The sequence below is a fragment of the Pyrgilauda ruficollis genome, unplaced genomic scaffold (genome assembly GCF_017590135.1).
Source record: "Pyrgilauda ruficollis isolate IOZ18807 unplaced genomic scaffold, ASM1759013v1 scaffold10, whole genome shotgun sequence".
In the NCBI taxonomy this organism is placed as follows: Eukaryota; Metazoa; Chordata; class Aves; order Passeriformes; family Passeridae; genus Pyrgilauda; species Pyrgilauda ruficollis.
Window position 1 is genome coordinate 22,567 of NW_024508101.1, and position 23,118 is coordinate 45,684.

At 40.8% G+C, this 23,118-nt stretch overlaps 1 protein-coding gene across 1 annotated transcript in view; it reads left to right on the plus strand.

The window, feature by feature from the left end:
• The first annotated feature begins 16 nt into the window (after positions 1 to 16).
• FGD5 (FYVE, RhoGEF and PH domain containing 5) overlaps positions 17 to 23,118 on the plus strand; it is a 76,197-nt gene continuing 53,095 nt past the window's right edge. Inside the window, exons 1-2 of the mRNA XM_041459681.1 lie at positions 17 to 192; positions 7,647 to 10,584. Coding sequence (XP_041315615.1) covers positions 180 to 192; positions 7,647 to 10,584 — 2,951 coding nt within the window. The 5' untranslated portion in view covers positions 17 to 179. The remainder of the gene's footprint in view (positions 193 to 7,646; positions 10,585 to 23,118) is intronic.

A 23,118-nucleotide genomic window follows, 5' to 3' on the forward strand; every position in this document is an offset into this window, starting at 1 on the left:
TTTAGAAGTTACAGCCAGACCCGCCCAGCCCGCCGTCCGCGTCCGGCCGTCCCGCTGCGCTCCCGTGCCCCCGCAGGGGCTGTAGGGCCGGGCGCGGCCTCGAGGGGCGAGGGCGGCGGGGTCCCCGGGGCCATGCGCTAAGCGCCCGGAGCAGCCGCCGAGCGAAGTTGGGGTGGAAGATGAACAACGCCGGTAAGTGCGCGGGCCCGCCGGGAAGGGTCTTTGCTTCTGGACATCTTTTCCCCGGGGCCGGCAAACACCGGGCGGGCTTCCTTCCTCCGGCACCCTCCTTCCCTCGGGCCGGCACATCCCATCACCCGGATAGCACCCTTTGCCCGGGCACAGCTCCTCCGGGGCTCGTGTCCCCCTTCGTTCCCGTCCCGGCATCCCTTCTTCGGGACCAGCAGGTTCTGGGCCGTGCCGCTGGGGCTGGCACCTCTGCCCCGGGCACCCTCCGTCCAGGACCGGCCCTCCTTTTCCCCGCCATCCAGCATCCAGCAGGTGCTCAATGCCTCCCCGAGGCTGTGAGTGCCCCATTGCTTGCCCAGCCGTTGAGGGATCAAGGGCGGGCGAGGTTAGGTGCTCCGGCGACAACCAGGCTGGCAGACCGGCAATGCTGCGCTTGCTAAGGGACACGGCAGTGTGCCCACTGCTCCCTCGGATACACTCAACCGTTCACGAAGTTCCTAGGGGATTTGCTGTGACTTTCTTTCCAAGAGTATATTTTTGGGGGAAGGTAATGTTTTTTTGCAGAATTTGCTCTCTAAGGCAAACCCAAACCCTTCCTCCTCCTTTCTGTTAACTTTTCAGATTCTTCCTTGATGGAAACTGGGAAGGTGAAAGAGACAGAATAAGGGAACAAGGCATTCAACAGTTAAAACATAAAAAGAAGCCCCTGGAAAATTAGGGCAAACTTTAAACTGTTCACCAAGACTTTCTCATTTTCAGGGATGAGGCATGTGTGTGAAAAGCATAAAAATACAGGAAACAATTATTGCTACTTGGAGTTATTTAGAAAAATTTAAAGCTGCTTCTAGAATTAAAGATGAAGAGCAACAGATCTTTTTTGTTAGCCCTAAAAATTTCCATTGTGTTTCCTTGCTCCAGGTGAATATTGCTCAGCACTTCACTTGCAGTGTATGGGTACATCCTGAAGCCCAGAGATTTTACTGCTAGATACCTTGCCCTACAGCTGTTCTGTGTTGGGAAACTGTGAATCGTTGTTTGCCAAAGCATAGTAACATAGGATAGGAAAAGCTCTTTTTTGTCAAACCCAGCACTCCACTGTTGTATCCGTGTGTTATAGCACTCCTCTGAGTTTAAAGCAAAAAGGTTCTCTTTCCTCTTGGAGTAGGGAGTGAGACACTTTCCTAAAATCTGGTGATATTTCCATTCAGTTTTCTGATCCTGGTCTGGATTCTGTCCCTCCCAGGAGACAAATTAATTTGAAAATGAAGCCAGCCAAAAATAACTTCAGCAATGATGCTCCTACCTCTCCTTCTTCATCTCTCCATTATTTGAAACAGACCAGCTCTAATCTACTCCTGTTGTCAGTGGAAGTGCAGGGTAAGGAATATTAGATGTAAAGACTTTGAGGAATGTAGGACTGAATAGGACTGCCTTCATTATCAAAAGCGGCACCCGTTGTTACTACTGCTTTTGTTAATTCCTCCAATTATATCCTAAACAAAAACTTTTCAGGTAGCTCTCCTGCTACTCCTGGTTTCCAGACCAGATTCAACACCATTTATTCTTGTGATTACATTGTCCTTTTGCTTAAAAATAGTTCTTTTCCTCTTCTGGTGTTTACCTTCAGGTTGTATTTATAGAGTGCTCATATCCCTTCTCAGCCTTTGTTTTGTATGTTTGCACAATGCAAGGAATGTCTCCCCCATCAGTGCAAAGCAGAACTTCCTACTGAATCTGAAGGAGAGGGATATTTATTAACTGGTACAACTTGGGCACCAGCATTATGCTATCTTTGCATTATAGTAAGTAATGCATAGCACCAGTAAGTAGAGTCATATGTGCAGGCATATATGGCAGCCTTGATCCCACAGAAGTTAAAATAATGACAGACTGAGAACAGGAAGGGAGATATGGATTATCCTCAGAGATGCAAAACTGATATGAAAAGATGAAGCAATCCACCCAAGGCCACAGGAAATCTGTGGTAAGAGACAAGAGACCAGACCAGCTTCATATATAGGACCTTCCAGCATCTAGTAATTTTTTGCCAGGTGCTGAAATGATGCAAAATGAAAAGTGTACAGACATTAGACTCCAGATTGTTCAGAGATATCAGCAGACTTTATATTCTTTCAGCTGCTACTGAAAATGATATAGGAAAAGATGCTGTATGGACCTGTCAGAGAATTTTAACCATCTTCTCTGGCTCCTAGGAAGCAATATATGAAACAACAGGTTGTCTGCCTCAGTGTTAAGTTACTGTTGTGAAAACTGAGCCAAGCTGGTAACATCGCAAATGCTTACAATTACATTAAAAAGAAATGTATGGTAGTAGTTTAGAACCAAGATTATTTCTCATGTACGTGTGGTTTTTTGTTGCTGAGCCCACCAGTAAGACTTACATGTACAGTCTGCTAGAGACAGTGAAAACACAGGAAAATTTTTAGGATTTTAGGTGTTGAAACATTCCCCTTCCTGATTTTATTGCCTTTTGATTTTTTCCCCTTCTCCAACACTATTTCACTATGGAATATTATGCTGTTGTATTATATTTATAGATGATTGCAGTAAAGCCATATAGTAACAGAAATTTATAAGGTATTGATCTGATATCCCAGCATCATAATGCATCGATGTAATCATAGAGGATGTGTTCCTGTAACTGTACATAGCAGCATTTTAGTTCTGCAGAGTGGGGTGTGCTTTGACAGCCCAGCTGTTAGTATCGCAGCTACGACTTTTAAAAGGATAAAATTCCTGTGGGAATTGTTGGGACAGTTACTGCTGACTATAGGTCTAGCTTCACACTGTGGAGCCCTCTTGCTATATGCGGAGTACCTTTGATCACAAGAACACATACTGATAAGAGAGGAGAGATGCTTCTCAAAAGTGTCAGATTACGAAGGACGTGAAATACCAATTTTGTAAATATCTGAGGCATTTAAGTGTCTGCTGATTTTGACCAGGACCTCGTATTTCAAGTTCCTGAAGTATTTCTGGTCCAAATTCTCAAAAGCCATGTAAGTATCTAATACCTGTTCAAGTCAAACTAGTACCTGAATCTGGATGGAGCCCCAATTAATAGGAAGACTTGCACTCCTATATAATTTGAAAATCCTAGTCTGAATACCTTTTCTATTTCAAGTGACTCGCATGCAACTGTTTCCACTTCTTGTGTAATTTTTGTAATCTCAAACTTTTCTCCAGTAGTGTGAAATAAGTGATGCACTTATATGCTGTAATGAAAAGGGGACTATTTCTGCATCAAATATTGCCACAATTAATAATATGGAAGAAACAATAATAAATTGAATGTTTCAATGGAAGAAGCAATATTAAGTGCTGGAAATGGAAGCTGGAGTTAGAAACAAGGCAGTACTAACCGGAAATAAGGACTTAATTTTTTAAATGAACAACTAATTACAGGATCAAAATATGGTGATACTAAGGTGTATAGTCTACCTTTTGCTGACTTCAGACCAAAATCTTCTAGCAAATCAGTTTTAGCTTCATTCTGATATAGCTATGTGAGATTATAAAGCTCCTGATCAGAGCTGAACAGGACTTTCTTGTGTCTGGATGGTCTCCCTCTACCTCCTGTTTCTCAGACACTTTCCATCTGTGGATTTCAATCCCTTCTTCCTGAGCGGAAGCAGTGGCAGACAAGGCTTGGTTTCTACCAGGATTCTCGGTTTGATGCAGTCCCATCCCGCTGTTGCAATATTGTCCCTTCACCTGCCCTGTCACTTCCACTCAAAAGCTCTGCAAATCCCTGAACAATGCATTTCTGCCCTCTGTCCTCAGTGCCTTTCCCATTTTAACGTACATCTAAGTTAAATTAGAGCCAAAGGCATGGAGGAAGCACAGGTCCACAAAAGTTCATTACTCAGAAAAAGCTACTTTCAGCATCTTAAAAGAAGCCTGAACCAGATCGCAGCACCAGTCAAGGCTGGAACCAGTATCTGCACTCTGGAGCTATGTACTTTCTTGAGCCACTAGCAAAGACCATGGCCCTGGGACATGTCTACATATATCCAGGCAAATGTGAAACCCCAGTGTTTAGTTAGTTCTTGGTGGTGGTGTTTTGTAAGTATGGTCCCTTATAAGCCCCAATTAAATTCTAGGTGAAATTTGAAGTCCTAAATTTGAAAATATTTGAAAGTGGGTAGTTGCAGTATTTCTGGTAATATCACACTACAAAATGTATATTGTTTCAAAGAAGCACTTCAACAGTGAAGGCTGCATGGGTTGCTTGCTATTCCAGGAGACCTATTCCAGGTGACCTGCGTGACTGCTGTTGACTGCTTAGAAACTTGGATGGGACGAGACTAATGTAATGTAATTTCATATGGATCATGGCAGGAATAGAATTATGCAGAGTTGCCTGAAGGAAGGTGGGTGAGGAGAGGAAGCAGTCCTTGTCAGTACAAGGAAGTACTGAACAATAAGGGGAGGAGCAGGCTAAAGGAATTTGTATTCCCCAAGAGTTTCCTTTTAAGCACAAGGTGGGTGTGTCTCCCTCCAACATAAAATACATCCTAAAATAAACATGCACAATTATTTGGGAACATACACATTACTTATGGTGCAATGTTGCATTTAGAAGTTACAGCCAGAACCTTTCAAGTGGCTCAGACAGCAAAGGAAGCAGAAATTGAAGGAGAACGACATTGTGATAAAAGGCAAGAAGCTGTGGTTTCTTTTGTTTGGGTTATTTTTTAAACAAACGCTTGCACTCCTCCTGCTGCCTCTTCCTCACATTGCCACCAAAGAAAAAGGGAAATTGTTTAAGGAGACTGATGAAGGGCAAGATCAATGGACAAAGCAGTTAGGAAAAAAAAACTATGTAAGGGAACAGCAGTGACCAGTAGCTGGCACAAGTGGGTAGGAGAAGGACATGACAATGTCTATTACCACACTGTGAACAGGGTCCACTACCATAAGTTCTCTTCCAACAGCACTGCTACTGAAGGTAGCAGAAGGAAAAACTCAAGATTATTTGATCCTTTTCATGTAGAAAATTGTCACTGGAGCAAAAGGGGGTAATTTTTTAAGTTGTATTTCTTTTAAGTGGATGTCTCCATGGTTATTTTACTTAAAGGAAACTAGTTCCTGCCATTATTTTATTTCAGATTTGTTTATACGACAAAACTTGGAAGGTCCCAGCATTCTCTGAAGTCCAGTCTTTTCCTCATTATTCACTGTTTTAGTACAGACACTCTCTGAAAAGAAAAAGGATGAGAATGGAGAAACTTCAAGTTTTATCACATTCCAAGAACAGACTAGTATTTGTATCCTACTCTGGGATATACATTCCTAGGAAAGGCCAGGCACTGCAGAAAGTGGTGTAGTACCTCCAAAATGACAGGGGTTTTTTTGGAGTTAGTCCTAAAAATATCTTATTATGGTGGTAAAGGTGTAAAGACTCAGTTTTAGCTAATGACAAATTCATTCACTTTACTACCAGAAAGTTACTTTAGGATGTTCCGTGATTTCAGTAACTAATTTAAAAATGCAAAAGGTAGCTCTCGCTGAGGCATCAGGCTTACAAGATACTAAACCCACTTCTGTTGCCTTCCTGTTTTTAACTGGCAAGAGTCTCCAGCACTCTGCAGCCTTCAAGTGCTGCCTGCAAAAGAAGCAATGTTACAGCAAAGGTGGAGTGTTCGGCACATAAAGTTTCTGACTTAATGGACAGGGAAAAACAAGTTACCCATTCTGTGATTAGAGAGACACCCAGCAGCCTAAACCAGCAGTGGATACTGTGAAACACCACAGTAACTGCAGACGGGTGAATACACAGTTCTTTCTCCCTCCTTTTTCATGAGTTAAGTCTCCCACATGCAGTTGGATTGGATAAAACTCTAGATGTAGAATAATTCTTAAGCAGTATACGTGATAAGGCACCTGCTTATAACAGACTTTTCGTTTCTTCTGGGCTGAGATCACTGATTCAGATTTTAACTTAGATGAAATCTCTCTGGTGTCTTATAACTTTAGAAAGACTGTTTTCTGATTACATCAGAATGCCAAATTGTCAGCTTCTTTCTGAGTATCAAGAAGAAATTTCAGGAAGGTTAAGAAGATCAGAAGAAACAGCCTATGTCTCCCAGAGTTTAACCAAAAAAATAGGCCAGTATTATTTCAGTACAAATTACTCCAATTATACTAGGATAACAGTAAGAAAAGTACCATGCCACCAAACATTGGGAGAACCAGAGAATCTTTTTCAAGCAGTTTGCATTCAGTATTCCTATATTCTTAGTACAGTGCACACTTCAGTTCTGTCTGCACTTCTACATATCTAAAGTCTGCATTTCAAAATACTCTAAATGCAACAGCATGGTAGCTACACTTTCTGAAGCTCATACCATGATTTTTGATAGGATCTCACATAGGAACAGTGTCCCAAATTTTGTTTTTTGAGATGCTGTTCTGTTATTTCTTCTGAGTTGTGCATGAAGATTATCCACAAATAATTGTTTCTATCTCTGTAATGATGCAATAGTTTGTCCTGTGCTTTTCTTTACAATGGAGAGCTCTCCTTTTTCCACCTCAATGTGTAAATTTAAATTATAATTAGAGATTTCTGATTGCTTAACTATGTAATTATCTATTGATGGCTAGGAAACAGCAGTAGGAGGAAACCACTTCTCCCTACTTCTTACCATCTGTAATCATTTGATATGCTGGCTTCTTCATGCTACATATTTTATCTCATAAAAAAATCTCACAAGGGAGGATCCCTATTGCTGCCTATTTATTCAGTCTTTCAGCGTTTCATTTGGTTTTTGAAGAATATTAATTTCAGGACCAAGACAGCTGGAAATGGCTGTGGCAGGCAAGCTGCTGAATAAAATGGTGACATAGATACGATTTAATTCACATAGCTTCAATCTAGTTTATTGCCAGTCTGCTTGATTTCCCCTACATGTGTGCCAACACTACCACTAGAAATAAAAGGCTGGCCTTATGTTAAATACATAACAACAAATGTATTTACATAAATACACTTAAAATACATTTTGATGTTTAGAGAAGTTTGTACCTGCAAGGGATCCTGGCATTTACAGGAGGAATGGTGGATCTTTTGACTAAAGGGCTGAAGAAGCTGTATGCTGAAAACATAATTTGAGTTTAAACCAGTAACTCTCTTAATGTTTTGGGTTGAAGTATGATACATCCTTGGCTCTGCAGCTGTACATCTTTCCCCAAGTGTGTTAGGGCTGCATCTAGTTCAGTTCAGATTTGACCTTAAACTATGCTCGCTGGACTATCTACAGTGTCACGTGGAGGGACAATCCATATGCTTTGCTCCTTCAGTTCTTTTTTCAGCCTTTTCTTGGCTGGACTACTTCCGCATTACAAGTCACTGATAAAGTGTATTGCGGGATGTATTCTGCTGACTTTAATAAGAAACCAGGATGACTAACATGATTTTTGTCTCTTTTCTCCAGAAATCTCAAAACCACCATTAGCACCGAAACCAAAGATTATTGGTCATCTTTCTCCAGCACCTGTCTCCAAATTTTCTCCTTCACTGCTAAGAGCTGATATTCTTCATCACCCGAACTCTGTGTCTAGGGGTCCCAAACCACCTATTGCTCCCAAGCCAAAATTCTCAGCTGACACTGAGGGCAAATCTAACAACAATAATTTAAATAAATATGCAAATGGGAAACTGGTGTGTCTTGGTGGAGAGCTCTGTGGAGGAAACCAATGCAATGCTCATTGCCTAGGATCTGAGGCAGATAATGAATACATTGTAGTTTCTGAAGCTCAGCTGCCCAACAAAGACTCTAATGATTTGGAACATGAGCATGATCAAAACCTAGATTGCTCTGTGGAAAATGAAGTCTCAGAATCTCCAGAAAAGGTAGAGAAGGAAGAGGATAACATTGCTAGTGATGAGAATACCAGTAATCAAGAAGTCATCGAAAATGAGCGCCGTAACTCTTCAGATACTGCTGAACCAAGGGAACCAGACTCTGAGGAGTCATCCAGAGACTGTGACCAGACCAAAGCACTTTGTGAGGAGTCCTTAGATGCCCCAGATAGGGATAACAATGCTACCAAGAATGTAGATGAAGATGAGGATGTTGTAGGGGATTGTATTGAAACAAAAAACAGGCAAGAAACTTCTTACAACCTGGAACTGGTCAAGAGCAGTAGTGGTTGTGAGACTGACAGTGATAACATTTTGAATAGAGATGAGAAACTAATGGGTGATCCTTGTAGAGATATCATTGCAATGTCACTGCCTGAAGATGAATCAATCCCAGCTTGTGAGAAGGTAGGGCAAGAGGAGGAGGAAGAACTGCCTGAGATTTTAGAAATGGCAGATGGGTGTCTAGCACAAAATGATGAGCGCAGTGTGCATGCAGAGCTTGATTTGAATATGGAAGGGAACTCACAAAATGATGACTGTGCAGGCCCTGACATGCTGCCTGAGGAGACCAGTGAAGAAACAGGTCCTGACTTGGAACTGTGTGGAGATGAACCCAGTGCCAGAAATGGTTTAGCAGAGTTCATCCATCAAGCAGCAGCTGAAGAGGAGGAAGTAGACCCAAATGAGCACAATAATACAAACACAGGAAATGCCAGTGGTGGCTGCCAGATCACTGAGAGGAAAAGTGAGAAGACATCAGAGGTAGCCTGTGAAGCAAGCAAAGACTCTGGGAAAGAGGAAGAAGAAACTGTGAATGCAGAGAATATGGATGATGTGTGTCAGATTGCACCTTGTGAGAATGAATGTTGCGAGGAAATACCTGTGGAACATTCAGATGAGAATCTTCAAACAGAAGAGGCCTCTCTGCATGAAGATGGCATGATTTCTGATAGTCTAGCTTGTAGTCCAGGGATGGAGCCAGAGCTGGAAGCTGTAACTGTTGAAGAGCATAGTGAAAATACTGTGGAAGCCTCTAAGTCAGATGAGTTGCTACTCAAAGACAATGAGCTGGAAGCAAACATCCTCAGCAAAAGTGTCCCAGGTTTGCCTCAAGAGGTCCCACTTGAAGACAACTTAGAAATCTGTAAGCATGGCAAAATTAATGTAGAATGTGGGACCAAACATGTTTTGGATGAAAATCTAGCAGTCCCTGAAGTGGTCATTGTGACTGATGAATCGGAGGAAAGAGAAACTAGCAGTGATTCCCTAGATGATCCTTATGTGCTTCCTGAAGAAAATGAAATTGTCCATGATGTGCAGACTGATTTAGAAGCTGATCACATTAAAAGGGGTGAATTAGGCATAGATGGTGAAAACAGCTTGCTGCCCATTGATCGTAAAAGTATCGTCACTAGAACACGATCTCTCTCTGGGAGAATGCCAGGCTACGTCCCAGAAACTGTTCCAGAAGAAACTGGACCTGAAACTGATTTACCCTCTTCCCGAAATGTCTCTGGGACAGAAGACTTGAGCAATAATTCCTTTTCATTGGAAGGAAAACCAGTGGAAGCCAACAGGGCTTTACCAACCAAGTCAAGACGCTTTATTTTATATCCTCGATCTTACTCTGTTGAAGGGAGAGAAATACCTATCTCTGTTTACAGAGAAAGTGACGTCTGTTTACTGGATGGTGTTAGAATAAAAAGGACAGAAGACAACTTGTCCCTGCCTTGTGTCAATGGTTCCTCAGGTAGTTTTTCCCAGCAAAATCATCTCTCATCCTGTGGAATATCTACTCCATCCTCAGTTGTTGATATACCACCTCCATTTGAGCTTGCCTACATCACCAAAAAGCCAATCACTAAAAGTTCACCTTCACTTTTGATAGAGAATGACTCACCTGCTAAGTATACCAAGAAGAAGAAATCTTCTTTTAAGAGGTTTCTTACTCTAAAGTTCAAGAAGAAAAGTGAAAATAAAGTTCATGTAGATGTTAATGTTTCTTCTTCAAGGTCCTCCTCAGAGTCCAGCTATCATGGGCCTAACAGGCTGATGGAGCTGGAAGGAAGAAGCCTAAGTAGCTCACCTCAACTAAAATCACATGTGGGGAAGCTCCGTGCATCTGAGTCTCCCTCAGCTGTTCTTTTCTATAAGGATGGTAAAAGAAAAGGAACGCCCAAGTCCTTCAGCAGGAGTGTGTCAAGGGTGGAGTCCTTTGAGGACCGGTCCAGACCTCCTTTCATGCCATTGCCATTAACGAAACCTAGGTCTATTTCTTTTCCCAATGCTGACACATCTGACTATGAGAACATTCCTGCTATGAGCTCTGACTATGAGAACATACAAATTCCTCCTCAGAGATCTACCAGAGCAGGAACTTTTACCGAGTTTTTTGAAGATCCCAGCAGGGCGTTATCTGCTGCTAATGAGAATGATGGCTATGTGGATATGAGCAGCTTCACTGGCTTTGAGAACAAGCAGCAAACCACAGACCAGGAAACAGAAAGGTACTGTAATAAATTATTATGTAAGACGTGCTAGCCTTGGCCAAACAAGCAAGGCCTTCCCCGCTAGGTATCATAGGCAGATTCTCCATGTTGGCTGGTTTACACCCCTCTCAGGAAATGCTTACAAGAAAGATTGGAAGAATACAAGATAAGCCTTTATCAGTGGAAAAAAAAAAGACATCAAATTAACTCCTGACTTTGTAAATGAATACTGGATGTGGATCCTATGATTTGCAGGCAGAAACCAAAGAATATTCAAAAAATTTTGGTTTATCCAGTGAATCTAATTTTTGTGGCTGGCAGGGGAAATGGGGAAAGTTTGCTTTGTTCTTCAGTAAGAAAGGTTTCTGACTTCTTGACTGAATGAAATGAGAGCCTGTGTGCTGGAAGGGGTCCTGCTTCTTTTTTAAATTCCTGTCAATTTCTCAAAACAATAATATATACATAATTTATGTTTCAAAGTACATCAGGTAAATATAGACCAGAAAATCACAAATCACAAACTAATAAGACTAGACAGTGAATTTTAGGAGCTGCTTTAAGGGCTATCATGGCCCTTGGACAGAGCTGCTAACTTATAAATGAATTAAATAGTTCTGAAATCATATGCACTGCTAACATTAATAACAATCTTTCACTCCATTCCATTAGGTTATTTCCAAATATGAAAATGTCTTTTTCATAGGAACGTAGGCACAATGCACTCAACACCTTTGAATTTGAGTTTGCTGTCAAATTATAGCGTACCATCAGTGGAATTCAGAGATGTAAATAAGAAGAGTGTTTTCCATTAAGCTCATGTTTAACAGATAATGAGATAACAAGGTGCAAAGCAAATGAATGAAAAGGAATGTCTTTAATACAGTTGCGTTTTGTTAGAGGTGTATGGAAAAGATAAAAATCTTAAAAATAAGGCTTTCATGCCCATTTGTATGCATCATTCTCCAAAAGATTTAATACTCATGTTTCTTTGCAACATTTATTTTTTCTGGTTATCTCTCTTATCATTGTGGATGGAACAAACTATGGGCATTCCACAAACCCCTCTTAGGGTACTTTAGACCTAGGGATTAAAAGAACTTTTCTTTAACACCTCTGAATGAGTCTTGCAAACCCTTTCTAAGACACAAATGATGTGGGGTAGTGAGTAAGACATGGGAAAAGAGATTGCATCAAGGCTTAAGCAGGGGATCCAAATGCACCTGAAGCTGAGGGATGTGGAACAGGGGCCTGTTTAGCTCTTTGGATGGCTGCCTGCAGTATAGGAACTCCAGTGATGCTGACACAGGAGCATGGTGAAGCTTCACAGCATACACCATCACATCCCCAGAGCAGCAAAAGCTACTTTACTCACTTGCTTTCAGTGGTTTGTGTTTTATCCAGCACACTGACATTTGCTTTTGAAACAGCCAGCCAACTCTTTGTGTCCATGAAACACCACCCATTGTAGGTAGTTCTTGAAGAACCAAGTTAAAAATATTAGGACTACGTCAGTTGCTGTGACTTGGGCCCATTTATGAACTTCCTGTGGAAGCCTGTAGTTTCAAAGGGAGAGCCAATCCAAACTGGTTCAGGAAGTCTCGAGGTCAAGGCATGAACATAATCTTCAGCCTGCTGTTTGTTGTGCATGCAGTTTTTGCCGCTGGGGGTGCAATGAAGGCTAGGCTCCTGTACAGCCCCTTTATCAAGATAACCAGGGTGGAGGGGAAGAGCACCAGGCAGACATAATTACTGCTGAGATAGCTATTATTTGCTGTATTTTGTCAGCATGTTTTGGACAAAGACATGCCTGAAAAGCTTTGATGAAATGTAAATATGCATCCCGTGTACATCCACATGCAGTGGTATAACAAACTTGAAGAAACAGTGTATGGCCTAATTGTAAAGCAAAGCAAATTGTACAAGCAGGTGCACCTATTTACACATGCCTACATGATGTATGGACATGGATGTTTCATTTGCTGCTAAAGTAGTTTGGCCTAAAATGCCTCGCTATGGATTTAAGATTTCTAGTAAGAATACCTATCAAACATACCTCTACCACAACGAGATAAAAATTTATTTGAACTGTAGCTTGCTTATATCCATAGGCTTTTTTCAACTGTTTGAGACTACAAGTGTGTTGGATTAAACCTTTGCAATACATGGTTTTCGAGCCCATGAACTTTTTTTGTATATTCACCTGAGCACTTGTGTTAAACATCTGGTGATACCTTATGGAATTGTTACATTTTTGATGAATAATCAAGTTCAACTCTTCTATCACACATCAAAGAACAGAATGTGAATGTTATAAAAGATTATTATAAACCAGGAACCTTCCCTACTGTGTACGACTGGGGAACAGCAGGGCAGGAGGACACTTCACAGAAACTCCCTGATGAGAAGATTCATTGTTTAACTTTCTTGCTTAAAAGGACAGACATTTGAAGTGTGCTGCTATGCAGCCAGCAGGAGAATCCTAACAGCAATACCAAGATTTTAATCAGCTCTGAGAAATACAGTTGTGGTATTGCATCAGATGGGCACGGAGGACGGCCACTAGAAACTCCTGAAGCCTTTCACTCCTTGGATAAAAGTTGCAGCTGAAGCAATAGGTACAGCTAAAGCACCTGATTGTTTTTTATACAGGTGCACTGTTTTTTATACTTGCCCCTTCCTATGGCAATTAATTCAGGTGAACTCTGGCCCAAAGAAAACTGTAAGGCTATAGTTATTTCTGTCCCAACAAAGAGCAAATGAGTGGGAAGCATTCTAGAGATAATCAAAATAACCTCATACACAGGGAGTAGTTGTGAAAGGAGAAGCAACACCAAATTTCCAGATGTTTCTGACATTTTCTAGAACATATGGGCAGAAAAAAGACGCATGGTTTGTTAGCTGTTTTTGACTTGTACAACACCAGCCCATATGCTGACCATATCAAGACTTCTCATCCCAATGAGCAGTTCAGTTACCATACTTTCCTGTTTATGGTAAAACTCAAGGAGAATTTTGTCAAAAAGATAAAATCAACTCATGCTTTGTTTTTTCGCTTGTCCTAGCTAGAGCTGCTCAGTACTAGGCATGGCTGTCAGAGGATATCCAAACAAAACACACATGTTCAATGCAGTTCAAGCTGCCTTTTGGCTCACTGCTATGTATAATAACAGCAATGTTGCTGACCTTACCCTGCATTAGTAATAGAAGCAATCTATATCTATACTGGAAGCAAATCTATGCAAAGCAAGCTTTGAGCTGTAGATTCAGCATAGATTTTAGATAGTTGTTTTGGGAAAGATTTTCATTTCCCCATCCTTTCCTTTTCTTGCTTTCACAGGAAAACAAATTCTAGCTGCTGATTCCACTCAGTTCCTCGTTCTCTGCTTCTTAAATCCCTGCTCTGTGACTACACTAAGCTAGCATGCACTCATAGCACTGATGAGAAGCTTTACAAGAGACAGAATTTTGGTTTTGTAGGTCTAGCATTTCTCAGGGCTGGTGATATATTAGTGTTTGTTATGGAGGTAGCACAGAAATGGTCTACCAATGGGGCTTAGCTCCTTTAAAGACCTGTATGGGTCAGTTGTATAGGAATTTTGCTGACAATCATTAAGGTGAAGAGAACCAAAGTGATCATGAGCATTGTGAGAGGTTTTTAAAAGAAACATAATTTTTTAAAAATAATTCAAAAAAATCTCTACATTGATTTTTGGTTGTTTGTTTGGTTTTTTTTGATGTCAGTGTGAAACGTACTGTGCTCTAGATCTTGTAGATGGGAGAAAGTCCCATAAAAATGCTGTCACAGAGGGAAGGAGGATCAGGGACTGAGCCTAGAGACAAGGAAAAGAGACATTGTCACTTGTGATCTGGTGAATAGGATGGAAAATAAAATCTCATGAGCTTTCACCACTTCTTGAATTTTGCAGCATAATTCTGAAAGAAAGGTTTGTAAGTTCATTGCAGAATAAGGGATCCCAGTACTATACTTGACTTCAGGCCATGAACAACCTATTGAAAATCTTGACAACAGCTGGCTCTGATGTGAGTCATGTTTTTATTTGTTTACTTGAGTATTGTCTGAATTGCAGCAGGGAATTTGAAGGTGACAGTGGTTAATGCAGAACTTCAAGCTGCTCATAGACAGGGAGCATTCTGCTGAAGATAACCTGTTGCTGCTGGGCAACGGGGCATGCGTCACCTTGCACTGTCAGGCATTAGAGACAGAAAATATTAAGTGCTCTTGGATGACAGAGTTTTTCTAAGAAGCACCTCTGAGAAGTGTCTCTAGACAGTATCAATAATGTCATATTAATACCAAAGAATGAAAGATTTTAATACATTGTCCACAAGCAGGTATCAATTTTCCAGCAGCTCCATGACTGCTCTCCTGTTTCCTCATATCTATGGAGCTGTTTGTCTTGGTTCATGCTGGGGATGCAGATGTGTAGGGACATTATAGGTCGTGAGAAAGCCAGCGTGCTCCCTCAGCACAGCTTTGCATTGCATTTCACCATCCTGCATACATAGCACGACCTCAGAGAACTGCCACTGCTCAGACACAATGTGCTGGATCTCACCCTGGCTTTGTTTATGAGAGATCACAGTCTCATATACCTCCCAAAAAATGGTCCAAAGACCTCAGCATATGTTGCCTTTATTAGCAGATGTTTGCTTTATTAGTTGATGGACTCCTTTGTGATGGCTGCTTTAATTATCAAATTACAGTGGAGGAAAGAAGGAATGTGTACACATCGCCCTCTTCATGTCCTGAGGGCTTTGATGCCTGGGTTAACTTCTCTGTCTTCACTGTTTTCATTAAATAAACCAGAAATACATTTCAGTGGGGTTCAACAAGAGCAGAGAGTCTGCTGTGTGTTGCAGAATTGTCTTGGATGATGGTTATGGAGCCAGAAGTGATATTGGTGTGATTTAAGCATTGCTAGCATCATGCAGAAAAAGCATGTGCTGCAGACAGGGTGATGAAATGTTTGTAATGGTCAGACCTTTTACTGTCAATAACATGGCATGTTATTGCATGCCTTGTTTTGTGCATACCTTTCCCCTCTCCCACCCCCACCAGGAACCTCACTCAGAAGATTTATTGAAGGAGAGACTGCACATTAAAATGCTGTAGCCTGTCCAGAATCCATTGCTCCATGACGTGGGGTATGTCTCTAGATTAGATTTGTAGAAAAACAACAGAATGCTATTGCATTTTAAATGCAAATCCAGTCTAGTAGTTTCTGTTTTGTTGTGCCACTCACCAAAGTTATTTATAGTGCACAACACATTTTTAATTATCCTACAAGAATTCTTCTTTTACAGGACCCAAAGAGGGGTTAATGTAAAAACTCCCTCTAAAAATTTGGCGTTCAGTGGCATACAACAATTAATTTTACTTTAATTGTCCAATTAGAGTTAATGGATGGAAGAACATATTTAAGTCACGCTACTTGTTTTGCCAAGAACCCTCTTAAAGAGTTTATAAAAGAATCCTTTCACTTGAGTAATTGGCTGGATTAATTAGACGCTATCCATTAAAAGCCTAGAGCAAACAGATTTAGACATATTGTTAGCACCTTTTGGTGCTCTGACTTATGCTACACTAGCTTTATCAGTATCACAGGGATACTCAAACTTCTTTTTCTCAAAAGAAATACAGCTAAGTACTGATGAACTGAGACAAGGGATAGTTGCATATGTCTGCTGCACAGTCTCCATCCAGCTATTCTCAGCTGTCCCAAATTAAGTACCTCTTCAGTCTCTTCATAGTTTGTCCTTATGCCTTGAATATGTTCACTAAACTTGGATATTAACCCACTGCATCCCCCTGATGGGCCCTCGGGGCAGGTGGACCTCATCAAGGATAGCTAGTTTGGTGTTTCTGATGAGAGTTTCTTATCCTCTTACATTTCAGGTCTCAGTCTGCATTCTTAGTTCTGAGAGTTGGCTAGAAGAACTCAGAAAAGACTCTTCCTTAGCACACATGTCTACAGAAGTAATGGACTGCATACAGTACAACACAACTTTGAAGTCAAATCTACTGGTCCTTAAATAGAAAAGGGCAGTATGTGAGGTAAAACTGGGCACCTCAAAATCTTTCCTTCACTCTTTCTACTTTCGCATTGCTAGCCTTAAAAATCGAGACACTGGCAGTGAGATAAAACTACATCACAGTGAATACATCCAGGGTAAAGAGCCACTGTGAAAGTGACATATATTAAGTTGTCTGGACAAGTAATTTATCTTGTCATTTGATTGCAGTTTTAAGAAAAAACATTGCTTCAATGGCTAAAAGAGAGATAAAATATGTGTGTCTAATTGATAAGTCCAAGAAAAAAGCCCCAGCAAAATAAAGGAATTCGGTAGTTCATGACATATTTCTGATTGTTTCATTTGCAAGTAAAAAAAAATAGATATTGAAGTAAATTCTGAACTAAACCATATTTTTGAATTGCAGAATTAAGATGGTTTTGATTTTCCATGATTATTTGGGAGAGCGGCCAGAAGTATTTAATGGATTCATCCCAGCCAAATATTACAAATCCATGTCATTTTTAATAATTTCAAATCTGATTTTCCAATTTAAAAAAACCTCAGCCAAGCAAAAGTACAGCCAACTCTAATTTTAATCTGGGAAATTAAACCAACCTCTTAGAAGACAGAGGAGACCACTTTCCTTCAGCCCTACGGATTAGCAGTTAAGCTCTGTTCTCTCCTGGAAGTACTGCTTTAACAGCTGGGTGAATCTCTGAAATGCAAGAAAACTGAGTTCACTTGATCCTAGCTTCACTGCATTTTTCCCCTGGTTTGTCCCCAGATTTGGCTGCATGGTGTTGATAAAGCAATTGATCCTGGTAGTACAGGGAAATAACAACTCGCCTTCCATTTTAAGAGTCCTGCAGGGCAGAATGGTGTTCATTGTGTTGTACTTACTGTGAGTATTTTCCATGGAAAGTGTGGAATAATGAACTGGCAACAAAATTAAAAGAGAACAGTAAGACTCTGGTACCAAGTTTTAGTGTCTAAATTACACTGCCAGAAAATAAAGTAATAATAATCAGGAGCATATCCCTAATCGCCAATCTATAATATATGCCATGTTAACAGTTTCATTTTCTGAAATGTATAATCTTTTTCTGAGAGGATCCAGGACTCATAGTCAGAAGAACATTAGTAAATGTGTCATAGTTGGAAAAGTGACTATATAAGTGGAATCTGGATGATAAATGATACTATACCAGATGCTCATGTGGGGTACATTTGTACCTCTGAGGATGTGAAGAGCAATTTGTGATTTGACTGCCTTGATGATTTGTGCTAGAACCTGAAATTAGAATGAGCTGAAACATTTTCCAAAAGGGAAACATTCACAAAAGAATTGTATGTGAACCATACATCTGTTTTGACAGAATTTAAAGGAACTCCTATGTGCTGTAGCCTAAGATATAGAAAACCTAGTCTCTGCTTCTCACAGGTCTGCTTTTCCAGATCACTTTGAGCAATGACTTTGAATCAGTCAGCAGTGGTAATTAGATTATGAGTTTCTCACAACCCAATGCCTAAAACACCAGCCACAGGGAGAAGGAAGTACCTACTGGTTTTGTTCACAAGACCCACAAATAGACACAGTCCTGTTTCATTTCTAGAACATCTGAAATAATTTCTTTTCAGTTGTCCGAGGTACAAAAATAAATTCCTACACCTCAGATGTTGCAGCAAAGAAAAACAGGGGTCTCCTGGTCAAGTCCTGTACAAACTGAGCTAACACTCCAGACTTTGCAGTAATCAGAGTTTTCCATTATACATTCTACCCTCTTGGGCACTCTTCTACTGCTGGATCTGACAGACAGATGTTGTTACTGCAGTGAAAGGGATCTCTTAAAGCCATATGTTACAAGTGTAATTTCCATTTTGGAAATGCAATTACAAACCAAGGGTGTCCTACCAGTCCTAATACCAGTTTTGAAATTCCATGTTCTGCCCTTCTTCTGCTATGTGCGTAACCAGCTGTTATTCTACTTATGCATAAATGAAATTTAATCAGTAATACTATAACAATGCTTAGAGATAATTCTTGTATTAGAACTCATTATTATGCAAGATGTTTGTAATTTCACTTCTAAGCATGGTACTATTTGTAAGAAATTGGTATTTTGTCTGTCATAGCAGATTCAGACTTTGTAAAGTATTGGTGCTATGTTACTGCTACTTTTCCTAATTTTAGAAAAAAATATGCTATTTTTAAAAGAAAGAAAAAAAAAAGCCCTGAAAATTGTCATTACCTGCACTGGAAGTATCATTTTCTCTGTAGTGTAAAAGGCTCTAGGAATACTAATTTTAAGTCTTTTCCCAATACAACTCTAAAAAGCTTTTTAAAAAAGCAATGTTCTCTACCACAAAAACCGCCTCTGTCTTCCGCCAGTTCTGATGTCTTTTGGAATCAGATGCCAAGAATTCAAATTTCTATTAATAAACAGGTCACTAAAAAGTCTGTCTGCAGCAAATGATTGATTCAAGTTCAGTTTTGTCTTTGTGTTTCACTGACGCAGTTTCCAAGCTGGCATCCTCCTTTGAGTTTTCACAATTATTATCACTTACAATTATGTTAAACTGGATATTCTGAAAGGATTATAATGAGTTGCATCCATTTGCTGCTATGATGATCACATTTGCCTGACACCTAATCACATCTCATCCAGACCAAATTCCAGAATCAACAGTGTAATCCTGGCTGTACTCTGAGTTTCAGGACTATTTGTGCAAAAGTACAGAGCAACTGCTGTAGTGTATGATCCTAGATTCACTAAGGAGGAGGACTTGTAAAGATATTCTGGTTCTGTGTAACTCACTGTAGTCAATAAGGTCCTTATGCAAGTATGAAACACATCTGGACCAGATTGTTACCTATATAAAATTTTAAACCTGGTTGTTATGCTTGTTAGATAGCAGAACCGTCCACCAACACAGAACATCTCCAGGGGATGCCCCATTTGCGAAACTCCTACGTGATGATTGACACAGATCTTTTTCTGAATTGTCTATCTGCAATGTTTTTATGAACTCTAATTCTTTGGGCAAGTAGTACTGCTTAAATCTTTCATTATTGATGTTCTTCTCCAGTGTGTGCCTTTGTGCAGAAATCACCAACTTGGCTGCTTGAAAGCCACTGACAGCATATAACTCAAGAACCGTCACCACCAGCAGAAAACAACAATACTAGCAAGCATGACTGTTAAATAGTTCCAGATAGATTGCTGCATCTCAGCTTGGCCATAAGGATGAAAACATTACTCTGTGCCTTAAGCATGGACATGATCCTGGGGTACTCATCCCTCTCTCTTAAGGACAAAGTGAAATCCCTTTTAGTTTGCAGTAAACAGGAAGAAGAGAAGTAAAGCTGTGCCTCAAGGGAGATGGACACAGTAGTAGTTCATGTTTAGACCCTGGCAGGGATCCACAGTGTCCAAAGCCTTCTGTCTAACCTGTGCTCTAAACGTGACATTGCTCTGGGATTACCCACCTGACACAACTGACTGCCAAAGCACAAAGTTAAGAAACATGCCAAAGATCAAAACAAATCCTTTGTAGCAGAGCAGTGGTTTCAGCTTTGCTTCCCAGACAGTGGTGTCCCCAGAGAGGTGTACTTCTCATATTCTGAGATGACCATCAGGTGACCAGCTGAAAGTCACCTCTAACTTATATTTTTTCCTTGCCTTTATTAATGAACTTCTAGGTGGTTGGCTTATTCTGTCATTGATTTATAGAGAGGAATGAGTCTTACAGAGGGTTGAGTGAAATCAGAGGGTCTTATGCTGCTCAAAGATCACAAAGTGAGTCCACTGAAGTTAGGGTGAATCTCCCCAGTTTTACATCATTGTATCCAAAGTCAGATTGTCACTGACAGAAGTCATTTTATAGAGGAGAATAGGGCAAAAGTGTTGGGCGGTTTCACTGTCAGAGGCCATTTGTACTGTGACTAGGGATTACTCAGCAAATAATTTGAAACCTATCCTGATAATTGGTGGATGTATTCCTTGTTAGCTTCTATCCCTTGACAGAAATGCAGAATGGAATCTCAACATAATGCAGATGTATGGTGTGCATGGTCTGGGAAGGAAGAACAGTTTAACAGCACAGTACTTCTGTCACTGCCAAGCACTCAGGTCTTCATTATGCCCACCTCCTTTGCATTGCAAGGATTCGACATAGCGAAAGGTTACCACTGATGGGGAATGATAGGGTGATGGAGATCAACAGGGCTGTGATTTAGCAAGGGAAAGAAGGAAAAGAGAAGCATAAAAAGAATCTTAAGGGAAACCTCTGCTGGAGCTGTTGGATATAAAAGCTCTGGGGTGCCTGTGAAGCTAATGACTTACTGAAAGTAAAAGCTATGCGGTGGCTGACATGTGATGTTATTAATATGTTCAAAGGAGTCTCTAAAGGGTAGAGCTGCATTTAATAATATATTATGTATTATCAGCTGCCCCATTGTACCTTCTGGCGTGATGGCGTGCTGGGTGTGGTGCAGCTGAGCGTCAGCCCTTGCTAGTTCATTGCCAGGTCATCTCTGGGGAGGAACTGTTCCCTGTTTACAGGAAATGCAGGACAAGGGCCGGAGGGCCGGGCTGAGCACAAGCTGAGGCCACCACAGCTCACTGCTTCCCCCTCATGCTTGGGAGAGCAGGAAGGGGGTATGCACTTGTCTGAGGCCCAAGGACACTGTGTTTTTTTTCCAGGCATGTGCAGCTTTTACTGCTGCTTTGTTTTACCTAGTGTTTTAAAACCACAGGACTGGGAGGGTAATGGTGCTCACAGACAGCGGTGACAGGGTGTGTCACTGAGCCTGAAGTGTGGATTGGCTACACAGGTGCCTCAAAGCAAAAGCCTCAAAGCTATCCATCCTACCATGTCTGGGACATGGCTAATGAAACCTCACTCTCAGGCTTTCTCTTATCCCTTCTCTACCGGTAGCGCCGCAGGCTGGGCCAGAGGACATTCCCTAAGATGGAGACCAAACACCTTAGTGCTTCTCGCTTCCTGCATTCCCTTCCAAAACTAGACCTGCACCAGCACTGTTGTTCTGTGACCATCTCCAGGAGCAGTGGTTGAAGCTGGGAGAGTTTTGTCCCTAAAGTTGTCTGGAAAACAGCAAAAGCCTTATGCACCTGCCCAAAAATCCTCTTCCTCTCTCCTGTATTCTGTACCACAACAATGCAAGAAAGAGCAATATTCAAATTGAAATGCTTGTGGAATTAGAAAGAGCACCTTTCTGGCCTTGGCAAGCAAACAGCTTATGCTTCAGAGTGTGAAATGTGATTATCTTTGTGTTACCTTGTCTTGACAGGCTGTGTATGTTATTAGCAGGTATCATATCTTTCTTGGCCTTTTCAGACTTCAGATACAATATTTGCCTTGATCATCTGCCACAGGGAACTGACTGGCTAACCGTATGCTGCACTAATAGGCATTTCCTTTTACTGGCTTTAAATGCATTTGGACTTTATTTTCCTTTAGTAATGAGCCTTTCTTTTGCAGAATGAATTAAAACAATTTACAAATGGATGCAGGGAAATAAATAATCAGTTTTAGTAAAACAGGGTACTTCAGCACCCCACTGCATCTCCCAGATTACTCAATCACTGCATTGAGTTCATATTATTTTAAATTCTTGCAATAAGGATGTCACCATTTGAGAGTTTGAACTAGTAACTGCTGAGCTTGGGACCTGAGATAAGGATAGGGATACTGCATGCAGAAAAAAGCTGGATTCAATCCTCTTGGCCCAGCAGTGGAGGACTGGGATCTTTGCAGGTGTTGATTATTTTTCCTTCCCACTGGATGGCATCAATTTTATATATGTGGGTTTTGCGTAACCCAGCTGTGTCCAGATGAGATTCTGGTCTTGCATCCAATACATCATAATTAGTTATGAGCTAAGATTCCTGTGACAGAGGAGTTTAAATGGGTGCAGGGTGAGGCCTGTGGATGGGAAGGTTATGGCAGCAATTTAGTAGTCATTTGTAAATTTAGCGTATGTGATCTGAGTTGATGTGTCAAGCTCATCATCACTTAGCTGGCTTCAGGGAATATATACTTGTAGAGGTTGTACTCTACAGAGAAAGAATAACTGTTTGTACCTTCCGAGGTAGTTCATATAAGCTTGCTTTGCTTACTCAGGTCAAATAATTGCCAATGCAAACACCAATACACGCAGAAAAAATATTTAGGGTCATAACTGTTGTTCATTTCAGAGCTTTGGTGGATGTAGGCCTAAATGAACTCAACACCACAGCCATTCTTTCTTTAGCAAATATTTGAAAGGATTGTCTTTTAGCAATCCAGAAACATGGTTTTGCTAATGAATGGATGAAACATCCTAGACAAAAAGACATTCTGTCACCCCACAACAGGCAGAGCAGAAGTCAGTGCTTACCTCTGTCCTGGGTTGACTATATGATGCTTTTTTATGTGAAAGGAAATTAGTGTTTCGGAGGATATGGGAAGTATAGAAATAATATAAACTGAGTAATCCAGGCCCACATTACAGAC